This window comes from Rhamphochromis longiceps, linkage group LG14 (assembly GCF_057381845.1).
Source record: "Rhamphochromis longiceps isolate RC_006_pf linkage group LG14, R_longiceps_female_GT1.1, whole genome shotgun sequence".
In the NCBI taxonomy this organism is placed as follows: Eukaryota; Metazoa; Chordata; class Actinopteri; order Cichliformes; family Cichlidae; genus Rhamphochromis; species Rhamphochromis longiceps.
Genome location: NC_140570.1, coordinates 20330775 through 20345141, shown reverse-complemented (window position 1 = coordinate 20345141; position 14367 = coordinate 20330775). Strand labels below are relative to the sequence as shown.

Sequence of the window (14367 nt, the reverse complement as noted above, 5' to 3'; positions counted from 1 at the left end):
TCCGTTTTCAAAAATACCCGTGTACGTGTGGACGTAGCCTCAGTCTCTGACTGGAAGCGCTAATTCGTCATTCGGCTTTTGTCAGACTAAAGTAACTGTTAACACTGTTTGAAAAGCTAAGCTATACAACAAGGAGAGATTGAGAATTTCCTTTTAGTTCTCAGTTTATTTGATATTGACAAAAGTTAGTTTTGTCTGTTCTTCTGTAAAACAAACTAAGATTTATTTTTAGAATTAATATTTTGTTTCTAAGTGGAATTGACAATTTAGTCGTCTGTTTCATTTGTTCTATTTTGAAACTTAAACGCTTTAGCGGCTGCCTTTTGTGTAGTTTGCAATATTTGCCTTTATTTATCTGAAAAAGTCTCATGTTCCTTAAGTACATCTACCCTGTTGAACTTATTATGGGAAATAAATATTTAAATAAAAACAAGCTGCTGATTATTTCACATTTTACTTGTGAGCAACGGCACATTTAAATCTTACAAATATAGTTATTTGGCTTATATCGTGATAGATATCGTTATTGCCTGAAATGAAAAAAACATATCGTGATATGAAAAAATCTTATATCGCCCAGCTCTAGTTGGCACTAATAGCAAAAAGGTCTAGCAGGAAAATATTATTAAACCAAAAAGCACTGCTGGGATTTGAACTAAGGATCTCCTGTTTACTAGACAGGCGCTTTAAACAACTAAGCCACAGAGATACAACTGCAAAGCCTATTTAACCTTACCATATTGTTGCAACATCATAGTATGATCAGGCACTCTGCTTCCTGTACACTTATTAATGATTATGATTGGTCAGTTGCTGCCAATGCCACCCACCCCTGAGAGAGCTGAAGAGAGGCATGGAGGCTAAGCAGGAATCAACATTTTTTTCAAAAGAAGTTCAGGTCAGACCAGAAAAAAGCCATGGACATTTTTAGCTATTCTAAAAGTTATGACTGAAATGATGATCACATGAATTTTATTTTGCTATTAAAGACTTGTATTAGCAGAAATAAATAACTTTAATGTTGATGTATGCCACCTAAGAGAAAAGACAGCAGGCATTTTCCTCCTGCTCTGGGTTGGTAATGTGGATGGAGACTCTTTGGAAAAAAACACTAGTGTGGATGAGCGTTATTCTCACATGCAAATGAGGGTATTGTGTTTAGGTGTCAAGAATAACCTAATCATTAGCATTAACCTTTAGTTCATTCACATGTAGATATCCAGAGCTCTGTGGCCCACGCAGAAGCACACTTGATCACACTTGATCACACTTGGGTAACTTGTTCAGGCTTTATTGGACAAGGACTTTTACACAGATTATTCTTTGCGTGAAACAACAAATAGCAGATTGGCAGAAATATGAGCCTCAGTTAAAGTTGGGGGGTGGGGTGGGGTGGGATGAGGGGGGCATGAAAACATGACAGAATATAAACTACTACCAGAAATAATCTGTATCTGGAAGAAGACGTATACTGACTCCATTATAGGCATTACAAGCTGGTGCTTACACCCACTCAAGATACCTTCGGAGCAGCACTGCTGTAGCTCAATGTTAATTTAACATGGCTTTGAGAAATGAGCACCATTATACCCTAGTTTTGAAAACGCAATAGCTCGAGGCTTTTTGCTTTGTATCATCAGATAAAGCAGCGCAGGGTACATTCAGTCCCAGTATGTATCCCATGTTGACATTGCTGGAATAATTACAACCACACTTCTTATTATTGTACAATATATTTTAACTTCAAGTCACCGATGCTGTCTTAAATCCGATCAAGACAACAGACTGTTAACATCTAAAATCAAGTACCATCAGGAAAGGCGAACAGTGGAAGAAGACACAGAGGGGAAGAAAACACTGTAAGAGTAGACAGAATAATTACCACCAATGGCCTGTATGATAATTACAGCCCAAACAAATAGGGTAGTGCTTCGTGTCAAACCTTTCCCCAGACATCATTTCTGTGTTAAAGCTGCTATATCCAGTCTGGTTTCCAAACACAGGCTGCTTAGCAAATTTCTTTTAAATAAGAGACTGTAGTAAATCTGCACCATTGCCATTTATCACTGATCTGCTGCAAGAGGCTGGAGCATGTGTTTACTATTTAACCCCGCCCCGTGCTTGTCCGCTGAAATACGACACGCACACTCCCCCAAACAGGCCTGTCCACATGTGGGCTTAGTATCCGCTCTGTGAAAGGGACACACGCATTTGCAGCACACAGGCCTCGTTGGCGCAGTAGGCAGCGCGTCAGTCTCATAATCTGAAGGTCGTGAGTTCGAGCCTCACACGGGGCAGATGTTTTAAAATTGTCAACTAAGCAAAATAGCAAAGCACATGTGCCTTGAAGTGAAACATCGGACAGATTTCTTGCATTACATGTTACTGAGTCACAGAGGCATCCTCCTGCTAGTTGCTCAACAACCACGTTTGAAAACCTTGACAAACTTGTTAATTATACCTTGAAAAATCCTTCCTGCCTTTAAGGCAAAGCACAATCAAGAAATAACAGTGCTTTCACTTCACTCATAAAAACAACTGTCTAAACTAAAATCATTTCATGCTCCATGCTAAAGAAGGAAAAAGTATAGTTCTCATAATTAAATATATTAGTATATAATCTCAATTGATAGCCAAGGTTAACATAGGTGGAATTAATGGTGTTTGTATCACATTGCATAGGTCTATGGTTACACACATTGAGTGACATTCTTGCGAGCTTCATGCATCAGCCTTAAGGCAATGGCTCAAATGTTCTGATGGAAAAAGAATGGGAGAGTCATCATAGAGTAAAAAATAAATACATTTTAAGAATCATCTATCAGTACCAATGAGATGTATGTGGACCTCATGCGTGTTCCTGTTTTTCCATCCGATTGTTCAGTCTGACGTCACTAGCCGTGTCTGGACCTAAACTCCGCTGCAGGTCCATATATCAAACGATCACTGTGGCATTACTGAGAGTTGAAAAACTGTCTAAAGTCTTTCATCTTTAATAAATTGATCAGCTTTCTGCTCTACCAGGTGTAACAATTGAGTTTAACATCCAGGCATCCATGAAAACGGAATTTATGACATTTAACGGAGTTAGAAGTTAGCAGGGAGTTAGCTCGCTAGCTTCTATCTAAATACAATATAGCATGTCCTGACTGCGGGGTTTTGGAAACAAATTAAAACGTACAGCTCTGTTATCACTTCCAGCATAAATGAAGACAGAAAACTAAACAGCAGTGACGTTTGTAGGGTTACTGAAGTTGGGCTAGCTGGTATATAATGATGTGCTACGTGACCACTAGCGACACAGCTATGTTAGCATAATATAAACAAGCTAACTTTTTTTCCACTCGATAAAAGTTAACGTGAGTGTTCTCAGTGGTCAGAAACAAATGTAATCGCATGGCAGGATGCTGTAAAAGGACCAAACTTCAGCCAGGAGAACAACTGAGATAATCCATCCACAATACGAGGTAGTTCATTCATATACTGCTGCATGGGATGGGCTGTAGCTACATCCTAAGGTTTTAAAAACTGAGCTTAAATAAATCATTAGTGGTAATAAAAGCTGAGGGAGGTCAACAGGGATCACTGACTGTTTTAGGAGCTTTTTGAGATCAAATAGAAGAAAATACAAAACATTAAACATGTTAACAACACAAAAGCCATATTAAACGCAGACTACTTTAGGCCTGGAAGTAGGATTCGTCGCGTCATCACTGAACAACCGGATAGCAGGGGCTAAGCTTAAGGGCAAACAACAGTACAAGCACAAACAAGTTACTCCTATAACTGGTTGTACTTTATCATGATGCATATGCGCTGCCACAACACTGCATTGCTGACAATGAGTGCAGGATTTCCTTCTTTGACCAAAACAGACACAGTATCTGCTGGTGTCTTAAATTAAGTGTCTTAAATTGTCCAAGAGTGTGCAAGTGTCTTAAATTACTTGGTACTAAATAGCAATGGAAAGGGAGAAAAATATTATTGAACAAGTGTAGCGGAGTTGGAACAAAAGGCACTGCTGGGATTCGAACCCAGGATCTCCTGTTTACTAGACAGGCGCTTTAACCAACTAAGCCACAGCGCCTACACAAAGAGACAACAGGATATCAATTCCGTGAGGTAATCCATCCACAATATGAGGTCAGTCATTAATATACTGCAACAACATGGGAATAGAGCAGCTGCGAGAGAATTCAACATTAATAATCAATGGTATGGAAGTGGAGGAAGCAAGAAGAATGAGTTGAGTAAAGTTTGACTTATCTGACTGTTTTGTTTCGCTTAATGCACCTTAATATCCGGTGCGCCTTATATATGAAAACAGACCTGCCATGGAAAAGAGCAACTCAAGTCAAAGCATTAGAAAATCAACTGCCTGTGCTATCTTTTTGAGTTTAACACACTACGGCAAGATACACAAGATTACTGCACTAGATGTTATGGTCCTGCCCCTGCAAGCTCTCCTGTAACTGCGTTGGATGACCTAATCTCATACTGTGAAAAAGCAGTTGGTATACCTTGTTGGTATAAGAGAATCCTTGCTGTTTTTAAGGCAAAGAAGCTAGGTGCAGTTTTCAGCAGTTTTCAATTTCTTCTGTATGACCAATCTCCTAAAAAGATTTAAATTAACATGCTTAACTTTCAATAGCTCCAAATGGCTGTAATGTCTAGTTTCTGGATCTGTCACCTGAACATACCACAGCACATATGGAAACATGACTGCTCGCTCTATTCACACACAATCGATCCTGCAAGCCTGAAACATACAAGTCAGAAAGTACAAACACAGAAATGCTGACAAACACTCATCCTCGCTGGGATCTTTGGACATGTCTGGGCTTTTCATGCTGCCATGGTTACAATCCAGTGTAGCCAGCATATGTAAACATCAACACCCAATTATCAGCTCGAAATGTCTTTCACACCCATTTTGCACATTCATGAGAAACTGTGTTCCTAAAATAGTCAAAATAAACAGAATAGGCATTTCAGAGTGAGGTCTTAAAAGTTATATAGATTTAAGTAGTTATCTATTTGAAGATTATACTGTACTTCATGTTTGTGTCTATCTGCATTTGCCTTCTTCACCCCCTAGATTTATTCAGCTAACAATTCACATCTATCCCTTGAAAACCTCTCCATACCTTCACCTGCACCTCTATTTCGTGCCTCTCTCCCCTGCTCTGACCCTTTCTCTCTGGCTTGATGCACTCTGCTTCTTAACTACTTTTTCTCTACCCTGCTCCTTTTGTCTGCCCACCACGGGTGCGTGTGCGTAACTGAATGGTGTACGAGTCGAAAAGCCAGCATGTCAGCATCAGCTGTGTGTGAAGAAGAAAGGGAGGGAGAAAATGTGCAGGCTTGCAGATGAGTGTGTGTCCGACAGGAAATACTTAAGAGCCTGAGAGTGGACACAGTGGATGTGTGTGTTTGTATGTCTGTGCGTGAGTGCTGAGGGCAAGAGGAGCAAGAGGCTGAAAAGCAGAGAGAGGAAATGATCAAACATGAGAAAACAGCTGAGGTCAATGGTTAACGGGACACAGACTGAGATCAGTGACAAAAGGATAAGCAACATGAGTCACAGGGTGAGACAGAGGCCGAGGAGAATGGCCATGTTTTCACACTGGTGATCGACACGAGGCATAATACAGCAGATTTGCAGCAGTCTTTCCTCTCCAAGACCAAGCTGGCATTCAGCTCGAAACATGTTTACTTCATCTCAGAAAAGACAACAGTTGATAAGCTGAGATGAAATCTGAGTTCCCTTTACAATAAATTAATTCTACACAGGGTGTGTGCTAGTATTAAAGACAGCAGTACTAAGTATTAGAATAAAAACTCATCCTACCAGTTCTCTCCCCACACACACCTTTGCTATAACCCCACAAAACACTGACAGGCAAAAAGTAAATCTCTGATCATGTGTTTAGAGTTACTGTTATCTCTGTCCTCAAAGACTAAGACACTTTCTGTGACTGTGAAGGCAGCTGCTGCTCAATAATAATATATTATGACCAGGTTAAAAAAAATCACAGTGAAACTTTTACCATTACTCAATGATATATTGTTTTCTAAAGATATCATGGCAAAGCATTTGAGGCCGTGCTGGGGTGTGAGTCGGTGGCCAAATAATTTCCAACATCAGCTGGAATGCTTTTTTATTATGACCTCGTATTGTTTGTGATATCTGATTTTTTTGTCTATGTCTTCAGATTAATCAACTTTATGAAGATGAACAGTGTCGTTAAAACGGGTGCATTTGATGTTGTTCACCTTTATATCCCATTTGTAATTTTTGTATTAGTAACTTAAATCTGTCAAACAATTGGTAACTGAAAATGTTACAAATTGTAGGTTAAAATAAGTACTGGACTTTAGACTCACAGCTGCATGCTACAGATATCACTGCTGGAAAGAGAAAGAGAAAGAATGTCAGCATATAGGCAATATAAGACATAGATATAACTTCCAGGTTGGAAAAATAGAGTTCCACCTTCCACCCCATCTGAAGTGTGCCAAAGAGCAAAAGCTGTGGCTGCAAAAAGACTTCTGATCCTATACAAGTACAGTGGAACCCTGACTTACGAATACCCCATTTAACGAAAAATTCAAATTACGAAGGCACTTAATGGCAATATTTCTGCTCGTGTTACGGCAAAATGCCTGCGTAACGAAATCCGCTGACTCTGATTGGCTGAGCCCAGAATGCCCGCAATGCCCACAGTGCCTTCCGAATCATGTGACAACCCCTTGGCTTTTGTACTTGCACTTCGCTGTTCCACTTGAATGACGTATTGTTGCTGCAGTTTGCAATTAGCCTATAGCCTATCGTTCACTCAAAAGGCGCGATGGGTGCTTTGACTTACGAAAATTTTCGACTTACGAAAGACCCTCGGGAACGAATTCATTTCGTAAGTCGGGGTTCCACTGTATATGAGAAAACAGCTCTTGGTCTTGACCTCTGTTAACATCTTTCCTGATGAGTTTATGCACTCAGTCACTCGTTTTGGGTCCTTTTGATCACACCATGTTACAAAATGGATCATTACCATTGGATGAAACCAGACACAATTTGGCTAACAACTTCTAAAGAAGCTTCTTGGATGTGATCTGAAACGTCTTCAAGAAACTTAAAGATGTCCTGTCGCTTTTCTTTCCAGGCTCCTTAGATCGCCATGAGGTAGATGACTGAAAATCTACACACCTTTCTTGACATTTAAATTGTCGCAACAACTGAACTGATGAAGGACTTTTTGTCATGGCCTGGGTCTAGGGACCCAGGGCTCAGGCATTTTCAGTGTATGTTTATGTTTATGTTTTCCGTGTGTTGTATTGGTTTGCTCTCCATCTCTCCATGTGTCTCTGTGTGAGCTTCCGGAGGTGTGGGTTCGCTGAGGAGACTGCGAACCCGGAAGTGGTCTACTCGAGAGACGGCCGCACCTGCCGCTCGTCGTCCTCTGCCAGCTGCAGCAGATTACGCTCGTCTAGGAACGGCATTTAGGACTGCAGCTGATCTGAGGCCGACGCTGGATCCTTGAGTCAGAACTCGTCAGTACTGCCGTGAGCTTTTACGTAACCTCCGCGGAAACAGATCCCCTGCTAACCCTCTGCCTTTTGTGTTACCAGGAATCGGGAGCGGAGTACGCCTCTAAAGTCACGGTGTGGGAATTGGAGTTTTTTGGAGTCGCCACCTTTCACTTCTCACGGACATCTGCACTGTGTGGGATTCAGGGAGAATCACCACGGGACCACAGTGCTGGGATTTTGTATATAGTTGTGTGTTTTTCACCTCCTGTAAATAAATCCACTGTCCTTCACTTAGAGTCTCGCGTTTGGGCCCTGCTTTCACTGTCACTCCACGGTCTGCCATCGCAGCCCGTGACACTTTTATTGGCATTTTAATGTGAAAAGACTACTTGTTATTTAGAGCTCATTTTAGCCACTTTGCTTCAGCCTTACTTGATATCTGAGAACACTGTCAATGGTCCCAACAGGCCAACAAATGGCCAATCAACTTGCCCAAGAACTGACCCTGGACCATTGGTGAATCCTTTGTTTAGTTACTGTTCCTGATTTTTTTTTTTTAATTAATTAAACATAATTGTTAAAGCTACTGCTGGTCAGTAAGAATGGATATTGATTCTAATATTGTTAGTGAGTGTACTAAGAGGTCAGATTTGGTTTATGATTGAAAGTGCAGCTGTAAACCAGAGGAATCTGAAAGCTCGTTGTTCATTTGCTCTGTCAAAATGTCTATTTACATTTTTCAAATACTCAGTGGTATTTCATATGCTCCCTTGCACTGACAGGTTACAAGTCTATTCAGCTCCATTCAGAGGCAATTTGATCCTCTCCCATTAAAAACACCCTTTGGAAAAGAGAGGGCCCTAGAGTAATTCACAGTTGCACTTTGATTTAATTCTAATAATTCTAAAGTACAAAAGAACTACGACCTTAAAAGAAGAAGAATGAAAAAATAATAAAAAGAAGAAAATAAAGATAAAGAGTAGATATTCATTAAAAAAATCTTTACCTACTTCAGGGAGGGAAAAACAAAATGAACAATTCAAAATGCCAGAAACACTTACACGAACGAAGGCCACAAGTTGAAAGACATAGGTCTACAACAGAGATGGAATGGATTATATTTAGCTGCTGAGAACTTTATTGTTCATCGGGTTATTTTTCCAAAGGACAAAATATTGCAAATCTTTAAAAATCCTCTGACTCCACCACAGAACAAATGGTTGCTTTAGCTGCTTAGGCTGTGACACTGAACTTTATTATATTATTACATAAAAACATAATGGTAAGGTTGAGCCACTGTTGCAGGATCACCTTATTTTAATACAGAAATAACCTTGTAACCAATATTTTGTCATTTCAACCCCAAGTATTATGCAGGGTCCTCTTATGATTCAGTCTGCAGTGTTATTTTGTCGAGTACAGATGTACCTACACCTAATTACATTATCAGGGTGTGAATCAGCCTTGCATTCATTTGTGTGTGAGTCTGGGTTTTTTTTAGTTTTTTAATGCAACAAGGCCTTGATATTCTGTTCCCCATCTTCCTTCATTATGGAGGCTGCAATGAAAAGCATTAATGAGAACTCTTGGTGGCACTTTTGGGTTCAAATCAGACAGTTTCATCTAGCTACTCAGCAAGGAGAGCCATTAGGTTTTAATGATATTTGCAGATAATTCCTAGGATTTGGTCAATTAATTTGCATGAAACACAAATTTCATTTATCCCAGTGAATCATGCAAAGGACAGACATGGGGGGTAAATCACATCCAGTCCAGCAATCTAGTCCGAGCATCAGCTTCCAGGCTGCTATTTTTATCATTTATTTTATCATTAATGTCGCAACATCTCCACAATTAATACTGCTCTTTATAAAGTCTCCACAGGGCACTCTGTCTGCAACATTCTGCATTTATTCTAAACAACATCACAGCCTGTCGAAGAGTTACCTTACAGCAAAATGAAGCTGCACAGTAAAGTATATATAGCACATTGTTCACTGATCTAAACTAACAGACAATAGCTAATGCATGGCCAAATGATAATGAGCACAGCACACTGTATGAGAGTATTTCTATGGTCAGCGCAGGATGATGCGTTTGTAGCTATTAAGGGAGACATAAGGGTATAGGGGATTTAGCTGGATTGAGGACACCAAGTTGACTCCCTGAATCCACCAACTCGTCATCATTTTCTCCTCTCTCCCGTTCTCTTGTCCTTCCTAAGATTAGACTAGCTGAAATGCACTCCCAGAGGATGAAATACACGGTCCTTTCTCTTTCATCTTTCCTCCATTTTTTCCCGTTATCATTCCTCTCATACCTTGTACAGCTGACACACAGGCAGGAGACACAGTAGATATAAACTTGTATATGCGTGTGCATGTGTGTGTGACTGAGCGCTTTGATTAAAGCCAGTCTGTGGATTAATTAGGGTAAATAACCTCAGAGCTGCTTTTGGGATTTAAGTGTTAAAACCTAATGTGTGCTTCATACTAGAAATGTGTCTGTCAACCATGAATGTTTTTGTCATTGCTCTCCTGTAGGGTCCATCTTTTAAAAATACTGTATATGGAAACTATTTAGTCATAACTAGTCATGGTGACACCATCTCAGGAAAGGACTAGCTGAATCAGAGTCAGTTTCCAGAGGTCACGCATGCACTTTTACAAGGACAGCACAAAGCATGTTCGTCAATTGATTAGCTTTCTACTGTAGTCTAGTGACTGTTTGCAAGCATCAACTGTAGATATTAAGTCTGCATTCTGTCCCAGTGTGGATATGGGGCATGTTCCTACCTGCTTCTTCCCTTGGGAATCACTCAAGATCTTTGAGTGCATCCCAAGGATTGCTCTGAGTGTGGGATGTCCTGCCACCGCCCAAAAAAAGAATCTGTAGTCCTGAAAGCTGCAAACAGCTGCTTTGGTATTTGATTTGGTTTTTTTTAAGTAAAAAATAGAGCTAAGCAGAAAATAATAACTGCAGAAATTATATCGAGAACGTATTTAGCAAATGTGTTGACAGTTATAATACTGATCTATTAATTGGAGAAACAGATGTCTAAAGTATGAAACTGCACTGACCTTTTTCGTGTCATTGTTAGGTGGTTGCTGGGCAACATAAAAGCATCACAAAACATCACGAAAAAGTTTTGTGACTTTAACTGAGAAGTTACTGTTGTGATATTAAAATTGCACTCCTTTTACAAGGTATTACAGGTGTGCATAAACTCACTGGCTAGGCAACACGATTATCTCATAACACCTGATATAAGAACCATCAGGGGCCTGTACGAGTACACCACAACTTGTGATCATCTAGGAGGAGTTTCCAGGAAAACAAACAGAGTGAGACTTTGTGTATTATAGTACAATGGTTGGCGTGTTAGAGTTGGGCATCGCAAACAACCCTTTGGCGGTCACCACAACTAGCACAAAAGCCCAGTGCGATGGTCCTCCCTGCACCCACTTGACATGCTGACATCAGAATTAACTCTTGCCTCACAAATACACACAATCAGGGAGAAATATTATTAATCTTAGATAAAGAATCAAATAAATTAAAAGGAAAAACCAGCATGTGAAAATCAGTCAATGGGTCATAGCTACAACCAAAGAAAAGATGTCAGATTTAAGCAACAACAGAAAAGCACATTTGCCTTGAAATACAGTCTAACTGAGGGTCTGTTCTGTTAGATCATTTGCTAAAAGCACATTTATTGTCACACGGATGTGTGTAAATATAGGCTGAAGAATATCTTTGGTAATGTGCATATGTAATAATATGTTAATGAGCCATGTGCCCAGCGTTGCTTATGCTGATGAGCCATATGGAGCTTTGCCTGGAAGCCTGGTGAGAGCTGTAATGTTTACAGATCTCTCAGGTAAAAAGTGAACAGGAAAAAAGATTATAACACTATTCTCTGTTACAGTGATGCTTAAAGGCTGGGTCATTCCTCAAAGAAACAGTGGAGATTAATGAAATCATGTTGATGAGACTGAAAGCAAGTCAAAGAGGTTAAAGAGTCAAAAAGGATAAGCACAGATGTTATTCTCTGGTTTTCTAAGGCTTCATAGGATGAGACTGTTCATACACTTTCTTGAAATGCAACAAAACACCTCAATTAAAATTCCGTAAAGTTAAGGAAAAGAAGCTGTTTTCAATTTATTGCATTAAGTCTTTTTCTTTTTTCTCTATTAACTAGTATTAACTAGTGCAGCAGTCTCAAACTGCAGCTCCAGATAGACATGCAGCTCCTTTTTCCATTTGTATAAATGTGCTGCCTATATAGTCCTTTTTATGCTTAAATAACCTGCATCATAGCTTACTTTGCTGAACCTTAGGATGGATATATACACATAAACGGTCCATGGACGAACCTAATTGCATTTACCACCAACACTGCTGGCTTACTGGTACTACTTAATCTGCAGCTGGACTTTAGACAAAATAAAATTGAACCTGATCTTTTTTTTTAATATCTTCAAAGCTATTAGGCTTTGGATGTTACAGCTCTTCTCAAAGTAGGCTACTTTTAATTTAATCTGCACAGGAACACAGTGGCCTGCAAAGCTTCATAACTACTCTTTGCAAAGTAAATACAAAAAGATATACTCTTCCTCTGCTTCACAAATGATCCTTTTTCTTTGTAATAAAAAACTGATTTAAAAAAGGAAACAATTTAAACAAACTTCATTCCAGAGTTTTGTAACAAAAACATGATATTGTAACAAAAATGCAACTGCAGCCCACTAAAAAGCCATTACTTGTGTTAAAGGATTAATTATTTACACCCTATTAGTAATGTTGACAGGCTAATTCATATTTAAAAGGCTGTGTTACCTTCATTGTAAGGCTCAAATATGTTTTGCAGCCCCACCACAAATTTTCAGATTAAAAATTGCTTGAAAATGTCTCTTTTGATATTAAAGGATGCCAACTCTTCAATTACGGGATAGCATTTGGACCCAGAGCCCATACTAGGTAATATTAGCCACCCTGCATATGTTATTCCTAACTTTTTTGTTCATTTACAGGCTGTATGAAGTTGTTTGTCTAAATGCTTCATTAAGGTACTTGGATGTATTTATTTTATTTTTCAAATGAGTTTATATTAAGTTTTTATTAATTTACTCAACGAGAGGTGGTGTGTGTGCAGTGTCGTCATCCAACATGAAACAAACAATATTAGACAGAACATGTCAGCTCTAATGGTTGGTTTCAACCCAGAAGATGCAAAAGCATAACAGAAATAAACAATTTCCGCTTTCACATAAACTATTTCTTGAAAAACATTTTCTCTATAGAGCGATTCAGTCCTGTCATAAGACAACTCGCAATTTAGCCAACTGCTGTCCTTTCAGCACCTGTGGTACTAGGCTGCTGGTTCGGACAAACATAATGGGAGCTGAAGTCGGTTGACGAAATGGATACGTTCATCACACTATGCTGCTGGTGTGAAATTCAGATAGCCCTTCTGCTCTTTTATAATAATCTTTCAAAATCGGCTAAAGCCAAAAGACTGGGACCACAGTGGTTCGCTCAAGGACACATCGACTAAGCAGATGCATGTGGCTGCAGGGGCTTAAGCCCAGGACTCCCAATCGCAAGCCAATTTCCCTAATCATTGCACCACCCCACTGCTCCTGATTTTGCCACCATGAGAATGTGTCATCAAAAATAATTACAAAACATTAAAGGCTAGAGCAACATGGAGAGAAAACACTGCAGGCAGCATCTTTCAGTGACGAGGATGACAAAGCCAATTTGGGAACCTTTTACCCAGTGGCACATACCTTCATCCCTCACCGACTGAAACAACTAACACATCGTGGTTGCATATGCTTAACTGGCTCTCCCGCGCTCCCACAAGTGAGACCAGAGCCTTGTTCGCTTTCCAAAACCCAGCAGCAACAAGCCAATCTGTTCTCAAACAGCTGGAGCTGCCCCCAAGAGTGAAAGAGGGAGAAAAAAGGGAGGGAAAGAGGGGGGGAGGGAGGTCTCGGAGAGAAAACAGGCAGAGAAAGTGTGAAAATGAGAAACAGAGCAAAAGACCGGGATGGGAGCATAGACACAGAGAGTATGATAGTTCGCTGTCATAAATAATCAATGCTTAGTCAACACAGAAAACGAGAGCACGTGAAGGAGCCAGGGCTTCCTCCTATTCCCTAATCCAAAAAGGGAAAACTGCCAGCTCACATATGTCACGAGTAAACAGGGCTGAGCTAAGTTGAAGAGGATATATGGAGACAGACAAAATGATAATCGGAGGAAAAGCGACAGAGAGAAATTAAAGTGAGGGAAGAGACTGCAGAGAGTTTTTGCAGAGAGAATATGGAAAAGGTGAAAGTGAGAAAGAAAAAAGAAAGAAAGAAACACTTGGAAAGCAGGAAGCGGGCTGCAGGAAATTCCTTTGTCATCCTCCTGACCCTCTCTGCTTGTCAAAAAACTGGAATATGACAGTCCACGTCCTCTTTCTCTTCTCCCTCACTCCTTTTTCCTTTTCTCCGGCTGTGTCCGTGTGAGCGTGCTGTGCAGCGACGACTAGATTTCAAGTCATCTGCCATTTGTTAAGCGCACTTGCTTCATGCTACAGACAACTATGTGACTCGGAAACGTGTTCATACCTCATGTCCTCAAGCAGGTCACATTCGGTCTGGTGTTTAAAGTGCAGTCTTGTCATCTGCTCTGTGTGAGTGTTTTTCAGCTCCTGTGTCACTTTGACCTGGATGAAACAAAAAGACATGTTATTAAATGTGTTATTTATTCATCCATCAGCTCCACAGGCATGTTATTGATCTCTATGAAGCCCAACTTTCAACAAATCATCAGTCCTCACAT

At 40.0% G+C, this 14367-nt stretch overlaps 1 protein-coding gene and 2 non-coding genes across 4 annotated transcripts in view; 1 reads left to right on the top strand and 2 right to left on the bottom strand.

Annotated features, from left to right (window-relative positions):
- fchsd2 (FCH and double SH3 domains 2) overlaps positions 1 to 14367 on the bottom strand; it is an 88537-nt gene that overhangs the window by 69838 nt on the left and 4332 nt on the right. For both annotated transcript variants that reach the window (XM_085379344.1, XM_085379345.1), the window contains exon 2: positions 14154 to 14251. In XM_085379344.1, coding sequence (XP_085235470.1) covers positions 14154 to 14251 — 98 coding nt within the window. The remainder of the gene's footprint in view (positions 1 to 14153; positions 14252 to 14367) is intronic.
- trnam-cau (transfer RNA methionine (anticodon CAU)) lies at positions 2225 to 2297 on the top strand. Its single transcript has one exon. It is a non-coding gene; the product is annotated as a tRNA-Met (tRNA).
- On the bottom strand, positions 4014 to 4087 carry trnat-agu (transfer RNA threonine (anticodon AGU)). The gene has a single exon. It is a non-coding gene; the product is annotated as a tRNA-Thr (tRNA).